The sequence below is a fragment of the Crocodylus siamensis genome, chromosome 1 (genome assembly GCF_052110815.1).
Source record: "Crocodylus siamensis isolate JL-2025a chromosome 1, ASM5211081v1, whole genome shotgun sequence".
NCBI classification, from domain to species: domain Eukaryota; kingdom Metazoa; phylum Chordata; order Crocodylia; family Crocodylidae; genus Crocodylus; species Crocodylus siamensis.
In genome coordinates, this window is record NC_143395.1 from 157,658,197 (window position 1) to 157,674,219 (window position 16,023).

The 16,023-nt window shown below is 44.0% G+C and overlaps 1 protein-coding gene across 2 annotated transcripts in view; it reads right to left on the reverse strand.

Moving 5' to 3' along the window:
• MOCS1 (molybdenum cofactor synthesis 1) overlaps positions 1-9,156 on the reverse strand; it is a 63,183-nt gene extending 54,027 nt beyond the window's left edge. For both annotated transcript variants that reach the window (XM_090046834.1, XM_090046842.1), the window contains exon 1: positions 8,940-9,156. In XM_090046834.1, the coding sequence (XP_089902960.1) occupies positions 8,940-9,083 (144 nt within the window). In that variant the 5' untranslated portion in view covers positions 9,084-9,156. The remainder of the gene's footprint in view (positions 1-8,939) is intronic.
• Between the last annotated feature and the right edge of the window lie 6,867 nt (positions 9,157-16,023).

Genomic DNA, 16,023 nt, shown 5'->3' on the forward strand with positions numbered 1-16,023 from the left:
TGATACTAATAACCAATTTTTTGGGAAGCATATCAGCCGACACCACTCTGATTCTGATACAGCTGCCTGCTGCTGCTAAGTCTGTTGTGGCGAAAGGGGAGGAGAGGGGAAGAGGGGCGGGGTATATCAATGTCCCTCACAGCACTGCCCAGCCAAGGTGGGGCAAGCACAGAATGGAGCCGCCGTTTGTCCTGGAGGGCACGCGGGGCGGTACGGCCAAATTATCAGCCGCATCAGGACAATTTCTGATCTAGTCAATTGTCTGCATTGGTGCAGTTCTGATATTGGACCAATATATCGGTGCACCTCTAAAGATAATGGAGACATACGGCATGAGAACTACTTCAAAGCCTTCAGGTTGCCATCCATTCCATGCCCACATAAAGAGAAGCGTCATTTATCTGGAGCTCTGCATTTACGAACTGCATTTGTGAAAGAAACTCTCATTCCTCCATTAGTATCCGAATAAAAGGACCAACATTTTCAAAAGTGACTAGAGCCTAAGGTCCTTTGTTTTTCTGAGTGCCCATAACAACATCCCTCAAAAGGGTCCCCAGAACTTACAAGGCACTCACCCTCTGAAACCTCAGGTCACTTTAGGTGTCAAGCTGCTCTGTCTTTTGTGGACCTTTCTGGGCAACTGACAGACACGTGTGTACTTCCAAGACAAAGTGAGCAGACCAAGGACACTAAATAACAGCCTCCTGCAGGGAAGTGTTCTTGTTCCAACCCTTTTCAACGCTAATAATAAGTGATATGCCTGCTACCTCTTTGAGGAAATTTCCATATGTCGATAACCTGGCACTAACCACACAGACAAGGACCTTCAAAGAGACTGAAGACATGCTGACATTAGACATGTCAATAATGGCAGAATATTCCTGCAAGCAAAGGCTGTGACCAAATCCAACTAAGCCCTTCATCTGAGTGTTTTACCCCAACAGCCACAAAGAACATGTTAATCTCAATGTCACCTTTTGTGGAGAAAAATTAACTCATGATCCAACTCTGACCTACCTATGAGCAACACTCGACTGCACCTTAACCTTTCATTATCATCTTTGAAAAACAGCTGTGAAGATCAAGAGTTGGGCGAACATAGTACAAAAACTTGCCGGAACGAGCTGGGGTGTCACTGTGGGAGTACTCTGCACCTCTGTTATGGGACTGGTCTTCTCAACGGGCAAGTACTATGTACCTGTCTGGGTTGCTAGCGCTCATACCAAATGCATGAATGTTCAGTTAAATTCCACAATGCGTCCTACCACCCAAACCCTGGAATATACACCAATACAATGATTACCAGTGCTGGCCAACATCGTTTCTCCAGACATTCACAGTGGTCAAGCGACATACAGAGAGGATGTCCGCATGAATGACAACCCAGACCTCCCCACCCAGAGAGTTTTAAAGAACCTCCTAGCTCAGTGGTTCCCAACCCTGGGTCGTGACCCAAATAAGGATCGTGGGGGAAGAGTTGGTAGTAATGCACAGAAAAGATGAGCTGCACCACGTGCCGGCTGCTCCCCCAACCCTGCCGCCGCACTCCACTCTCAGCAGCAGGGGGCAGAAAAAAAAAAGCTTGGGAACCACTATCCTGGCTCAATGCTTGGTCTCCTGGAAACCTTTGCGGACACATGTACAAGCCCTTGTAGGACACGACAGTGCAGGCAGCTTGGAGGAAAGCGTGGAATAAAACCACCATTTGGAGTACATCTAATTTCTGACCCAATGATAAAGCCTCCCGGTTTTGACCTTCCACGAAAAACATGGAGGGTTCTAAATCAGGTCCAAAGCGGCCATAGCCACTGCAGTCACTTCATGCACAGATGGTGAATTAGGTGTTCTTCAGAATGCAACTGTGGCAACCCCGATCAAACTATGGACCACATAACAACACTCTGCCCTCTACACAAATTTGATGGTGACATTGCAAAGGTACATTCCCTTTCTTCAAGACCATTAGACTGGTTAACTAACCTTAAACTGGACTTGTAATTGCTGCTCCGAGTCAGCCATACAAAAGAAGAAGATTAAACACTCCAAAACCAGGACCCCCTCAGATCACTTCTTACTGCTGAAAAAAAATCTCACTCAGGGTTTCTATTAACTATCTAAAAACCAAAGATATTGGCAAAGAGAACATATAAAACTCGGATCAAAAACTCGTGTTTTGCAATTCTTTTTTTTTTTTTGATGAATAGGATTTTAATAAAAAGAAGCATGCGCTGCAAATTTTACTGGACAAGAAAACCAATTGACCTTGTTCTTCAAGTAGAACTGGTTGAATTAATGGCAAAGTCTACTTGAAAGGAACATTAGTTTTACACAAGTCTATTAACACCTACGAGTTGTAATACAATATGAGAGCCCATTCTCCACCTCTCATCCTATAATTTGCTAATCATCTAAGCCTTTGGCTAAACCAGTTACTAAGAATGAATTTGCAACAACCACAGACAGACCAATAGGTAAGATTTTTTTTGACAGTACTGATTCCTATTTGAAGCCTCTGGGCTTATCTTGTGACTCACATGTAAGCATTTCCACACTTCACCCTGCTAAGGAGGTTGCAGTATCTTGGTTGAGAATCTCTGTTCTGTAGCTTCTTATCCTACACTCTTCTTAAAATTTGAGTTGTCTCCAATAGCACTAAGCAAGGTGAATAGCACAAGAAGAACTGTTCTGTAATTTTTCCATAATCAAGAACTGAGTGAAAACTAAGACCTGGCATTTTCTGAGGGCTGCCTCAGGTCTAATAAAGTTGAGAACCACAGGCCTAGCATTTGCAGTACTCACACAGGAAGCATGGTGACCTGTGTTGATCCATTTGAAATCTCTGAGTTTATCTTATGAATCACAAATAGGTGTTTGCACACCTACCAATGCTAATATTGTGCAGCACCTTTAGAAGGTGCTTGTGGCACCCTGGTTGAGAAACACTGCATTAGGCTACAGGATAAAAGGTGGGCATTACCATTACATCTTCTATTTGTCACCAGTTCTTTTAAAGGATACCTGTAGGCACCTGCCCTGAAAGGTAGGCTCTGGGTTGCAAGTAGACTCCCTACTCCCCAGATCTTCCCAGAGACCATGTTTGACACCCCTGCTCTAGAGAAGTGGAATTTTAAAGGCAATTGCATGCGTAGCATTTCCTACTGGCTAGTTTGCAGCAACATGCTGCTCAGCATACCAGTTTTCTGAACCTCCTCACCCTCTCCATAAAATATATATGGGATCCAAGAGTCTAACTCCAAGCTTTGGATTTCATTCTGGTAACCAGGCACATTAAGAGTTGTGGCATCCAGTCTCCCTTTAGACCTGACTCCATCTAACAAATGCAATTCTAAAAAATCTCCTCACCATGAAGGATTCAAAAGCCACAAGTCAGATAAACAAAACAGTATGTTTTCTAGGTCAATTTTCAGCAGCTTAAGTTGTGTGCGTCTTCTGTCCTGATTTTTGAACTCCTTCTGCCACCACTTGCTTGTCTGCGCAAGAATAAACACTTGCAACAAATGCTCCCATATTTATTAAGTTGATTTTGGCCCTTGCTGCAGGTGCTGTCACCCTGCATGCACCCATCACCCTGTGCAGCAATCTGCTCTGACCATAAAGCACTTGCCTCTTCAGAAGTACACTCTGAAGCAAAGGATTTTTGGTTGGGAAACAGATTTGGGTAAACCATGGAGCTCATGTTTTCTTTATAACTGCTAGCCCAGCCTATTCATTAACTTGTTACCATACTCCTCAAGAGAGATGGAATGATATTGAAGAGAGGGTGAAGGGGAAGGTCTGGGGAGAAGAACTAGCAATGGGAAAAACAGCCTTCCACTTTTAGATTGTCAAGTTAAATCTAGTCTAGGCTAGTTATTAGTATTGAGTTATTAGCAACTGACAGCTATTCAAGAACATGCAAAATGAGTTTAGTTGCTCTCAATCACTATCAGTAAAGGCACCCATATTACCAAACACTCCACCCTAACTGACTGACTAGCATTCTTGGCAAGAACAACAGAAAAAACAAGGATTAAATCATTATCAGTTGTGAATTACTTTAATCTCACCTACAAGCAATCCTCTAAGTGATTTTCAAACTTCATTATACCATGATAAGTCATCACAGGACCTGCAGAGAGATTGAGGATAATGGCAGAGCTAGCCAAGAGGAGGTACACCATCACTGCCAGGCTAGATTGCCTGGCTCCCACTCAGCTCACAAGATAGGGGTAAGGATGCCACAACAGAAGAAGTGATATGAAAGGCTCCCACAGCTTAGGAGGTTTGAAAACCACTGCTCTAAGTCACAGCGGAAACAGGATAGCAGGACAGCGCCGGAAGAGCTTGCATTACCACTGGCTGTGCTCTCTACCTGGTCTGCAAACAGAGAACTTCACTCTCCAGAGCTGTCAATCCTACAGTTAATATTAGCACAAAAAAAAAAAAATCAGGTTGGAAGATCAGGCTGAAATGTATTTATTTTTTAATAAAAAGACAGTTCTTCCTGACATGTTCCGACAAGTTGTCAATGCCTTCATGCCTACCAGCCTGGCTGTGACTTTTAAAATAACTTCTCCTAGTACAGCAAAATCAGATTTCACTACAAGAAATATTAACAGCCATTTGGGATACTATGTAGTAGGGCAGATAGGACTGGTCAGCAGAATGGACTCCCAAAGGAAAAAGTACCTAAGGGACCCCACAGGCTGGGATTCCACTGCATGTTAGATAAAACGTTAGTGGAAATGAAGAAGCTGTCAGACTGAATGATCCAACGTGTCTTTTTCTGACTCATAACTAATTTAATATGATACAGTCTTAATAGCCAAAAGACAAAAGGAAAATATAACAAAGGCAGAGAAAGCAGCAGGACAAGAACAGACTCTGGAGGTTATTAGAGGCCAGAGTCCAGCCCTTTTTGGTTTCTGACAATAAATGGGAATACTAAGGGAAAACTTAAGCATGGCACAGTTAGTATAATTCTCCTGCACTCCATCTGCAGTGGCATCTGTATCAAGAAAATAGTGCCTAGAGCACTTGTTCCTATTAGTTGATGCAGCAATTCCAGAGGCAGCCTGGGAATAAAGTGAAGGTGCAGGCTGAAAGTGTGCTAAATGGCTGAAGTACCAGGATAAGATCCAAACTGAGCAGCATGGATAAGAACAAGGATTGAGAAACAACCACTTATATTAAAATATTTGGTGCACATTTCCCTGGACTCTAGATCTAATGCATGCTTGTGCAGCTTCATCCATCCTTCTACAGGACTAATTGGATGAGCAGATCTGGGCACAGGGATTCTTCCCAGTCACCTGGGGAATTAAACTCCATAGGCGGAACAGCTTCTGGTATCATTGGTCAGAGAGCTGCTCAGAATCAAAAACCTAGAACCCTACGCACCATGTCTGAGTCTTCTCTATCCTTTACACAGAATTTTTAGGGTATCGTTTATATTAAGAATCGCCTTTCTTCTCTAAGGAGGAAGGAGCCTCATGTCCTGCAAAACTATGAGAGGTGAAATTACATCACCCAGAATTGAACATTATTCCTTAAATATGCAGCTTCAGGTAAGATCAAGAAACAACACACACGGGTTGGGGGGGGAAAGAGGGGGGAAGCAGGAGGTAGAAACCCCCCAGCTGAAAGTAAAACTTGAGACTTGTCCAGACTGAACTAAAAACCCCACAGAAGGGACTTATATCAAATCTAGCTAGACTGGCCAGTTTTATTTCTCCTGAGAGAGCCAGGGTCCAAACTGTACTCCGTTTTACAGATCAGTGAGATACTACATTGGCAGGTGCTTCTCCCGGAGGGGGCAGCAAAAAGTGACTCATTCAACAACTGTGGAGGACCCTTCAGCAGAACCCCAAAATGTTACACCTCCAAACAACATGCTGCCAGCTCTGAAAATGCTAGGTAGGGGGGCAGAGCCTATGACAGTTACAAGTCACTCTTACATCTTCTCCTTCATGCTTTGTTTTGCCCAACTGGGGAGGCCTTTGGCATCACATAGATAGGCCTGGAGGTCCTTCCCATCTTCTGCTTTGCTTCCTCTGCTAAGGCTTCTGCCTTCTGAGGGGAAGGCAGCCTTTTGGTTGTCCTCTGCAGTTCCTGTGCCAGGAAATCCTTCCTCAACCAGGCACAGGTCATTTCTGATGATGCAACTGGACTGGAGAAAGAAATTTTCCTAGTGATCCTCCTTCCCAGTTTAAATTGCTAGCTTGAATGGTTGTGATAAGAAAGCTTAGAAATATGAGCCATATATATATACTTTATATATATATAAAAACTGAAGTGGACCAAGTCTACAGACAGCCTGGAATACTAGCTCTGAAAGATGTGGGTTTTCTTATTCCTCTCCCTGCCAGTCAATCAGCCAGTGGCAACCATTCAAATTTGGGTATTTAACTATACTTCATACCTTACAAAAGAAGCAAGGGAACAGTGCAGATCCACACAATTTAGGATGCATGGCATCTCATGCTGATTTGCCAATGGGTAGCATTTGCAAGTCTCTCCTCATTCCCACCGTAATAAAAGAGGAGCCCAGCTCACAAGCTACAACAGTCAGATTTGGACAGATTGTCCGACCAAAGTGGAAGCCAAACAGTCAGTATATGCTGGTAAGGGCCAACTTCTTTGGCAGGATGCCCCAAATTAAGCCCACGCCTTCCCTGAGTGCCACTCCAATCCCCCTCTCCTGCCTGATCTGCTGCTCTCCTTTTTGTTCCCTGCCCCTTCCACAATCTGCCACATGCCACACACAGAGGCTGCTTGTGCCACTTGTGTATGCCAGAAATGGCCAACCTGCAGCATGTGTGCCACAACCATATGCTGATTGTCTGCGAGATGTATGATGGACAACATGGTTCCAGTGTCTCATGCAAGTGCAAACTGGAAGGGTACCATTGCTCCCCACCTTCAATTTGACTCCCTGCAGGGAGAAAGAAGTTGTTTTACATACAGCTGGCATCAACTTGCTGCTTAGGTCACATGGGGATTCAATCACTCACCACTTGGCACAGCTCCCACCACAAAACCAACATATAAAATCCACAGATATCCCAACCATGTCCCTTTTCTTTTCTTAAAGTATCAGTTGGGTTCAAAAAAAATAAGCAATCTGGAATAATTTATTAAAGACTGCTCAGACTCCAGCAGTCTTTAGATTCTGAACAACTTGGGACTTTAACTTCATATAAATTCAGAAAATCTACTACACAAACCATTAAAATTAAATCACTTAATATCTTTCAATTTTCAGGGTGATTTTAATGACAATAAACTAGTAAGTTTTATTTCCTATAAAATAAATACATTGGAGCCAACAGCGAGTTAACTGACTTCTAGTGACTCTCCAAGACCAATGTAAGAATTCAGTTCCAGCCTATTTTCTGCTTACTGAGGACCCACCATGTGATGGGATGAAGTCAATAAATCATGTGTCCACTGTGATTATTCTGCTTGTCAAGTCCTATTTTTGCAAGTACCAGACGGTTTGGGCCCAGTGCATTTCTACTGTGCCTTTCTGCCCCCTTCCCTCCTGCTCCCATTTTTGTCTGGAAGGGGTGGAATTCATTTAAGGCATCTTATAGTTAAGCAAACAACCCAGAAAAAAACTCTACCTCAATTTCAAGCCAGCTGTGAAAAGCAAACAATAATATCTTGTTGAGAAGTCGACATGACCTGGTGGGTCATGTTCAATTTACAGAACTATGGCCACTTTGGGCATTTACAGATCATGTGCTTTCAACTGGCTACCCAGGATGAAAAAAACCTTTGCTTAAAGAATAATTCATCGTGAGGTATAGCTAAACTTCACCGTTATGCTCAACATAATCAAGCCTTTAACAGGGGGTCAAGAAGTACTACTGACGGACACTGCTACCAAACTGGATGTTTTGGAACACACTGGATTCCTTAGTGTCTATATAACATACACACAGAAATACACACTTTTATACATGTATACGTATGTCAGATAAGATTTTTAATTCTATGTTTATAGTCTGCTTTTCTCCATACAAGGTATTTAATTCCCTGCTCCTATATTGCCATGTGACTACACAGCTTCACTTTCATTTTCAGTCCATTTTAGTACCTATAAAGCTACTGTAACATAACTGTGATCAATCCAAAGGACCTCTTTTTTAAAAATACAAACGAGGAAAGCAAGCCAATCCTACTTAGCAAAACCAAAATTATGTGGGAAAAAATATTAGGAAAGTCAAGCTATGTGGGGGGTGCTTAATGTGTAAAAATATATTTTTAAGATCACTCCAAAAACTGTTTGAAGAAGTTGCCCTTTGCACAAGGACCTGACCTTTGACTATGCCTACATGCCAGAGGTTATCTATGACAACTTAGTGTGCGTGGAGGCTTTTTTTATTTTAAGTAGTAGGATTATCTAAAAAAAACAAGTGTTTTGATACCAACAAGGAGCTGAAGAGCTGCTGTGAATCGTTGTCTCAGGGCTTTTCCATCCACTGGCAATGCTACCTGTCAGGTTAGAAGGGGCTGGTTCTGTCAGCACACAAACCGGCTGCCAGCTAGGGCATTTCTGCAAGGTACCAGGGAAAAAAAATAAAAGTCATGGGGCAGCAGCAGGCAAAAAGCAGTTGCTTTCGGGGCATGGCAGGTGATGGGCACAAACACACAAGCCACCTCTTTCTTTGTGCCTTTCTTTCTCCCAAAAACTCCCTTCTCCAGCTCCTTTGCCATCTCCCGAAGCACCCCAGGACAGGGTGGCAGGTGTTCTCAAGCACAGCCCCCCATCCCCCAAGGCTGGCTGCACATATAACCCCCCCTGGCCCCTGCCTTGGGAACGACCACTGCAGAGCTCCACAGGGATGTGTCTTGTCCCCCGCCATTTATGCACGCATGCCTACACCCCGCTACCTGCCTGCCTGCTCTCCCCCTTCCAGCTACACCTCGCTCACCTGAGCCGGGGCACAGGGAGTCTCCAGCGGCTGCTGCTGCTGCCTCACGGGCACCCCCGAGCTGCAGCCCCGGGCCGGCCGGGCGCGGGCCCACCCCCGCGCCAGGAGGCCCCCGCGCCGCAACTGCGCCGCGACCGCTGCCATGGCCCCGCACTACGCCGCGCTGCCCTGCCCTGCCCTGCCCGGCCGCCGGCAAGCGGAACGCAGCGGCCCCCGCGCGCCGCGGCAGCACGTGGGGCAGGGCGCGGAGAGCGCAGCCAATGGCCGCCCTCGGCTGCTGGCGCCGCGCGGCATGCCGGGAGTTGTAGTTCTCGGGGCAGGGGGGCTAGGAACACCAGGGGGCTGCCCCTTCACCCCAGTCATAGACTCACGTCACAGGGGAGTAGGGCGGGAAGGGTGCCCCAGAGGCGGCAGGGTTAGCCCTCTCCAGACTGTCCCATAGGGCGGAGCTGACAGGATGAAAGGCAAGATGCTGCAACACCCATCGCAAACGCGGGGCACCTGCCTGGTAGGTTGTAAGAATACAGGAGTCACAAGCAAACCTGAAAAATAGATTCACTTTTAAAGGAGAAAAACGTGGGAAGCCATGGGTTTTCCCTTGCAGGCTGGCAGAGTTCCAGTCTTCAGGGGGCTACGTGGGCCCTCCCAATACTCTACACACCCCACCCTGCCCCACACACTTGGGAGCTGGGGCCTGGGGGCAGTGGGTCAGGAGTGAGGGGCACTGGATCAGGAATGTCCATTGATGCTTACAGATAGGGCCTGGTACAAAAAAGGTTGTGGACCACTGGTACAGAGGGCATAAATCAGTGGTTTTCAGCCTTTTCAGACTTAAGCCACCCCTAGGTAAGGTGAAGCTCCCTCCCCCTTGGAAAACATCAGCTCTTAATTTTCACTTCATTTTTGAACATAGAAAGATACTAGAGCAGAAAGACAGCACCGGGGCAGAGTAGTTTTCATACTACAAATTCCTAAATCTCTGGGGTTATCTTGGGAAGTTTGCCCACCTAATAGGACTAACAAAAGATCTCAAGGTACCTCAGGGTGTCATTCTCTCCCACCCATTCCTCAGATGAGAATCTCTGGCACAAGTTTGCTTTGTCAAAGGAAGCACACTGGAGGAAGTGAACTCACATGCAGAAAGCTTGTGCTCTCCATCTAACCAAATTGGATATACTCTCATGTGCATCTCTGCCTGACTTGAAATTAACACGGCTAACTACCTCTCCCTAGGAGCAAAGCCACCTCTGCAGATCCGGCAGCAGCAGAACCCTAAGGGCATTCACACAACACTTAGAAGAGAAACACTAAAAGGGGTATAGACACTCTCACAACCCTGGAAGTTCAGGTTGGCTGATTTGTTTTTTCCTAGAACCCTCTCTGAATCACTGAAGAATGCACTGGTAGGGTTTCTGACATTGTGGAAATGTTAGAAAATGGAGGGGAGGTGATTTTGATTAGCACTACCCAACACTTTGGTTTAATTAATTCCTACCTATTGCAAATGCATGAGAAAAACTTGTAATGAAAAATCTGTGTTAAGGATTTAAATCTAAAAGGCCTGATCAAGCTCTTTTTGTCTTGATCCTCTAAGGAGGCTTTTAATGAAAGCAAGAACCCAAAGCTTGGCATTATGTTAGCTGTTACTACTCAAGAAATCTTGGAATTATTGTGGGGTTGCCTGAAAACATCTGTCTGGTGCAGAGCAGCAGTCAAAAAGGTAAAATGATAGGAATTATTAGAAAGGGAATTGAAAACAAAGCAGAAAATGTTATTACATCACACCTTGAATGCTGCATGCAGCTGTGCTCACGTCCAAAATGATATAGTGAAACTAGGAAAAATGCAGATAGTGGAAACAATGATGGTTCTTGCATGCAGGGACTTCCGGATGAAGAGAGACTAAACAGGCTAGGGCATTTCAGTTTAGAGAAAAGACAAGTGAGGGAGAGATATAGCAGAGGTTTAAAAACCAGTGAAATGGCATAAAGAAAGTAGGTAGGCCAGTGGTGCTTAACCTCTGGCCTGTGGACCAGACACAGCCTTCAGAGCATTTTATCATCCAGCCCCCACAGGTATGGAAACTTGGCAGACAGGAGCAGTAATTGTTCTCAGAGCCATGGCAATTAACACTGCCACATCTCCTCTGCTGCCAAATTTCTTGATCCTGGATTTGGTGTGTGGAGTCATGCCAGCACAGAGTGATACCAGGGCTTGATCTAATGCATAGGGTTGCACACATGGTCTGGCCCTGAATGCACAATCTGCCAGTCATCTGGTCCACAGGCCAGAAATGTTGAGTATTACTGAAGGTAGGAAGTTGCTATTTACTAATCTCTCACAATACTAGAACTAGGGATCATGCAGTAAAATTATTAGGCAAAAAGTTCAAAACAAGCAAAAGGAAGTTCTTTTTCATACAGCGTGTACAGGCAGTCCTTAGATTTATGACACAATTGGTTCCTGAAAACCACGTCTTAAACTAAAACATTGTAACTCAGAACTGATTTTCCCATAGGAAGAATGTTATAAATGGGGGATTGGTTTCTGAACAAAGGCCTGATACCCTATTTTCACCAAAAATAAACCAGAATTTTGTACTTAAATCAATTATAGATGAGCAGTATAGCTACATTAATGTATTTATATCATAAATAGCAATTATATTTATTTGGAAGGACTTCTTTGAGGTGACGTTGCTGGACTTTTTTAAGAGCTTGGACTTTTTGGAGGGTTCTTGGTTGGAGTCTTCTCAGGAGTCTTGACTGCAGGTTTTTCTGGAGTTTTGTCTGCTTTCTCAGAAAGTGTCCAAGGAAGTTTGGATAGATGTTCTCCAGGGAGATGGGCAATGCAGCAAACTTGTTCGCTGGTGTGGCATCGCATCAGATCAAGCGTTGTAAATTCAAAACTGACATAAAAAAAAGTCGAAACGCGGTGACAATTCATAAACATTGTAAGTGCCGTTTGTTGTAACTCAAAACTTCTTAAGTTGAGGACTGCCTGTACTTGTAAATTTTTTTGCCACAAGTTGATGTGCAGGCTGCTATTTAACCTGCTTATTCCTTTTAAGTACTGGCAAAGAGAGTTAAGAAGAGCTACTACTCATTTTCTGAGGTAGGTTTTATCAATGTCTTTTAAAATTAACTCCATGTTAACTGAGCAAACCACACCATCCCAACCAAGACTTAATATACACCAAAATGGAATACCAATGAAGTTCATTATTCTGAGTCCAAGTGTTGCCCTGAGGGGTCAGGCCAATGCGCAGAATCTCAATATTGTGGTGTTAGACAGGAGGGTGCACACATACACACACATGCACCCACAAAAATAAATTAAGCACACATACACTGACTAGGTGCATATACCCCTACTAGGCATACGCACTCACACTACCAGCTCAGGCACATGCATACCTATTACCAATTTAAGCCCACACACGCTACACACACCAAATTTATACAGAATCAGTTACCAGTTACCAACACCTGCACATCCAATACACATATGTGGATTACTAAATTTGTATACCACACACACACAATGATATCTATATGTGTGTGTATGTATATATATATATGTGTGTGTGTGTATGTGTAGGTGGGTGGTATGTGTGTAAATTAGTGAATACATACACATACACAAGTGAGTTCCTAAATTGGGTGTTATGATGTGTATGTATGTATGTGCTTGGTGTACTTGGGATACTTGGGGAAAAGGTTAAGGTAAGAAAGTAGAAGTGTAGGGGGTTAAAGTTACCAGGACTGCGATTAGACCCGGTAGACTACAGGGGCTTGGGCTGAAGAACTGAAGCTGGGGGTAACTTTAGGTTAAATGATCTTATTTGATTAAAAGACAACACCCAAAGCCTGTAGGACAGGGAAGTATGCCAGCACAGAGTCTGGGACTGGAGCCAGAGCTACGGGGGAGCTGAAAAGGTAGATAGGGAGAGAGAAAAATGGGACTAAGGGGAAGTGTGGGTGTTAAAGAGGGGCTCTGGGTATGGGGAGCCAGAGGATGGCTTCGGGACAGCTAGAGAACTTGCAGAGAGTGGCAGTAGGTCCTGGAAGCTTGAGAGAACTGCAGGACATAATAGGAGCTGGGAAGCTGCGGGGGGAGGGAGGGGAATGACAGAAGGTGAGTGGGGGAAGCCTGAAAACAGAGAGAGGGCAGCAGAAAATCACAGGAAAAGCAGCAGAGACAGCAGGAAAGCAAGGAGAGGCTGAGAGATGGCAGAAAAGGTGAGATGGAATTGGGAGGAGATGGGGAAACTAGCAGAGAGGGTGGGAACTGGAGCTGAGAGAGTGAGAACGAGGCTGGAATTTAAGATAGGGAAGGGACTGGGATTCAGTAAAACATGACCCAGTTCGGGGTTGCAAATGGCAGTGGTTTTATTGAACAGGGGAGATGGTGACACAATGTCTTATTGGTTCCCTTGTACCCACCCACCCACACAATGGCATCAGGGGTTAGAGAGGCTTGGTGCAGAGGCTGAAGTCCACTGAAGTCCAGGAGGAGAGAGACAGTCCAAATTGTAGGAGGAGGTATGTAGGTAATATCTACCTATCCAGGCTGGAAAGAGGTCCTTGTCCAGTAGATGTTGTCCAGAGGGGGGTTGCCGGCAGGGCCTCTGGCCGGATAGGTGGTGTGGCATGGTGCTGGTCCAGATGGAGAAGGCGTCCCACTGGGTCTGTCTTCACTGCCCCTTTTTACAGAGGCAGACTTTCTGTAACCCTAGTGACAGGAGGCATGCCCAAGCAAGGGTTAGCCCTGGTGTACTGAGCATGTGTGCTCCATGCAGAGATGTGCAGTTTCAGGTGTCTGTGATTGTGAGAGTTGCTGGTTCTGCAGAGTCTTTTGTATTTGAAATGCTGGTCTTGTCTTTGTTCCTGAGTGAGGTCTGTGGTTCCTGGATGAATCAATGCGAGGTGATGGCCTGGTCATTACAGGCCATTCAGTAGAGGCCTTCTACCATTGTATTTCAATCATGCCCAATCATTCTCATTCATCGGGGAATCAGTTTACATGGGAGGGGTACAATGAATCATATTGTTGCAACATGGGATGCCCAGGCAGAGGACAGAAGATGGAGGCTTGACATATAAAATGGAAACTTGACATGATTTTGGTTCACTTACAAATACAGGCCTAAACCATACAATATCCATATGAAACAAAAAAAAAATCAAAACAAAAATTATAATAATACAATATACAATAGTAAAAATTAATACGAGCCTAATAATTATACAATATAAAACAGTGGGTATCCAAAACCAAAAATGTTTAAAGCTTATCCTAAGTTTAAGCTCACTTATACTTATTTGTAGGGAATAGAGAGGGAGAGAAAAAGTCAGAAATGGTTGGGGAAGGGGAGGGAATGCAATAAAAAAAAAAAAAGAAACTGGGGGTTTTGCTACGCTAGCTGTCGAAAACATTCACTGAAATCACTGAGAGCAGGGGTTAACTACAGTACCTATGGTCTGTAGATCCATTTTATCTGACCTACGGAGCTGAAGGGCTTTTGTGGTGTTTTAGAGGTGGGAGGTGCTGGGCTCCAGCAGGGCAGCTGGGGGTAGGAAGCGGTACTGGCTTTAGTGATAAACACCAGATTGGAAGCAGCCTGTTTTTGGAGCTAAGTTACATTAAAGCCATTTCCCACTGCAAAATGTTTCAAGCTAGGATTGAGAAAATAGTTTGATTAAAGACTTCAAGATTCAGCCTACAGTTGAGTTGCGTTTAAAACTTCAAAGAAAGTAAGGACCAGAATGACCTGTGGTAAAGACAAATATGTATTCTGGGACACATTCAGCCACTTCTGTGTCAGTATATCATTGAAAAAAATGATTAAAAATCAGAACAATAGTGAATACTTTACAGCACAGAAGCAAAAAAAAGTATGCAAAAGCAAGGTTTAGACAGCACCAATGCAAGTGAAAACATACCCTGCACAACAGACACCACCCACACTGTACAACAGGAATAGCTAGTAATGTAGGGAATAGCTAGTAATGTAATGTAGCTAGTAATGTAATAGCTAGGATTTAATGACTGAGATATTGAAATAAAGCAAAGGCTGGAATATAGGCTTCATTAGCTACATGTTAAATGCAATAATTGTTCATTTAAATATGACTTCTATTAGTAGAGATAACGTTTAATTAATATGATTAAAGCTTTAAAGCACATGCAGTTCCAGAAAGGGAAGCAACCAAGTTTTATGTAGCCTAGTCACCAGCAGTGTTTTAAAATTCTTTCCCTAATTCTTTAAATATCTTCTTTTTCTGTGGTGGTTCTTCTCTAACAACAAATTGATTAAAAAAAAAAGCATTATCCCCCATATCCCTCCACGCAAACCATTAATATAAAACCATTTGATTTCAAACTCATTTGCATCTTAATTCTTGAAGCACTTATTCATGTACCAAACTTGAGTTATATCTCTGGTCCCATTGTCTTTGATGGGAATATGTGCACAAGTAAAGTTAAAAGTATGAGCCTGTTTGCAAGATCAAGCTGTCATGCCTTGTCTACTTGGGGAAGTTTACTGGTTATGCAGTTTAATTTGTTATACTAGCTATATAAGTGTTAGCACTCCCACACCATGTAGACACGCTTACTCAGTTATGAATGTCTTAGTTTATCTGGACTTCTCTGTCTCAGAACCAAATCTAAAGGGCTTGCTCAATATGTTGGACTCCTCCCTGCATGTTTTAGTCTTAATTTTAGGGTGGAAATGGAATTGCGTGCTAAGGACTTAGGCTATTCAACTGAAATCATTAATTACATCTATCAGTTAGAAACCATGGGCATGTCCAGATGAGTGTGCACGTGCCTCTTGCCCTGTCTCAAACCCCTCTGAGGCAGGGGAACAGGCATGCGCAGGAACAAAAAAATGTTCCCCACACTGCAAGTTTGCAGCAAGGGGAGAAAATTAAAAAAATCAAATTAAAAATTTAAAAAATCAACGTTTAAAAAAGTGGAGCAGGGCATGGTCCTGGACCATGTCGAGGGAACTGGAGGCTGCGTCCTCCACGGAGATGCTCTGGCTGCCAGAACATCTCTGCATTTGGCCCCTAGCCCT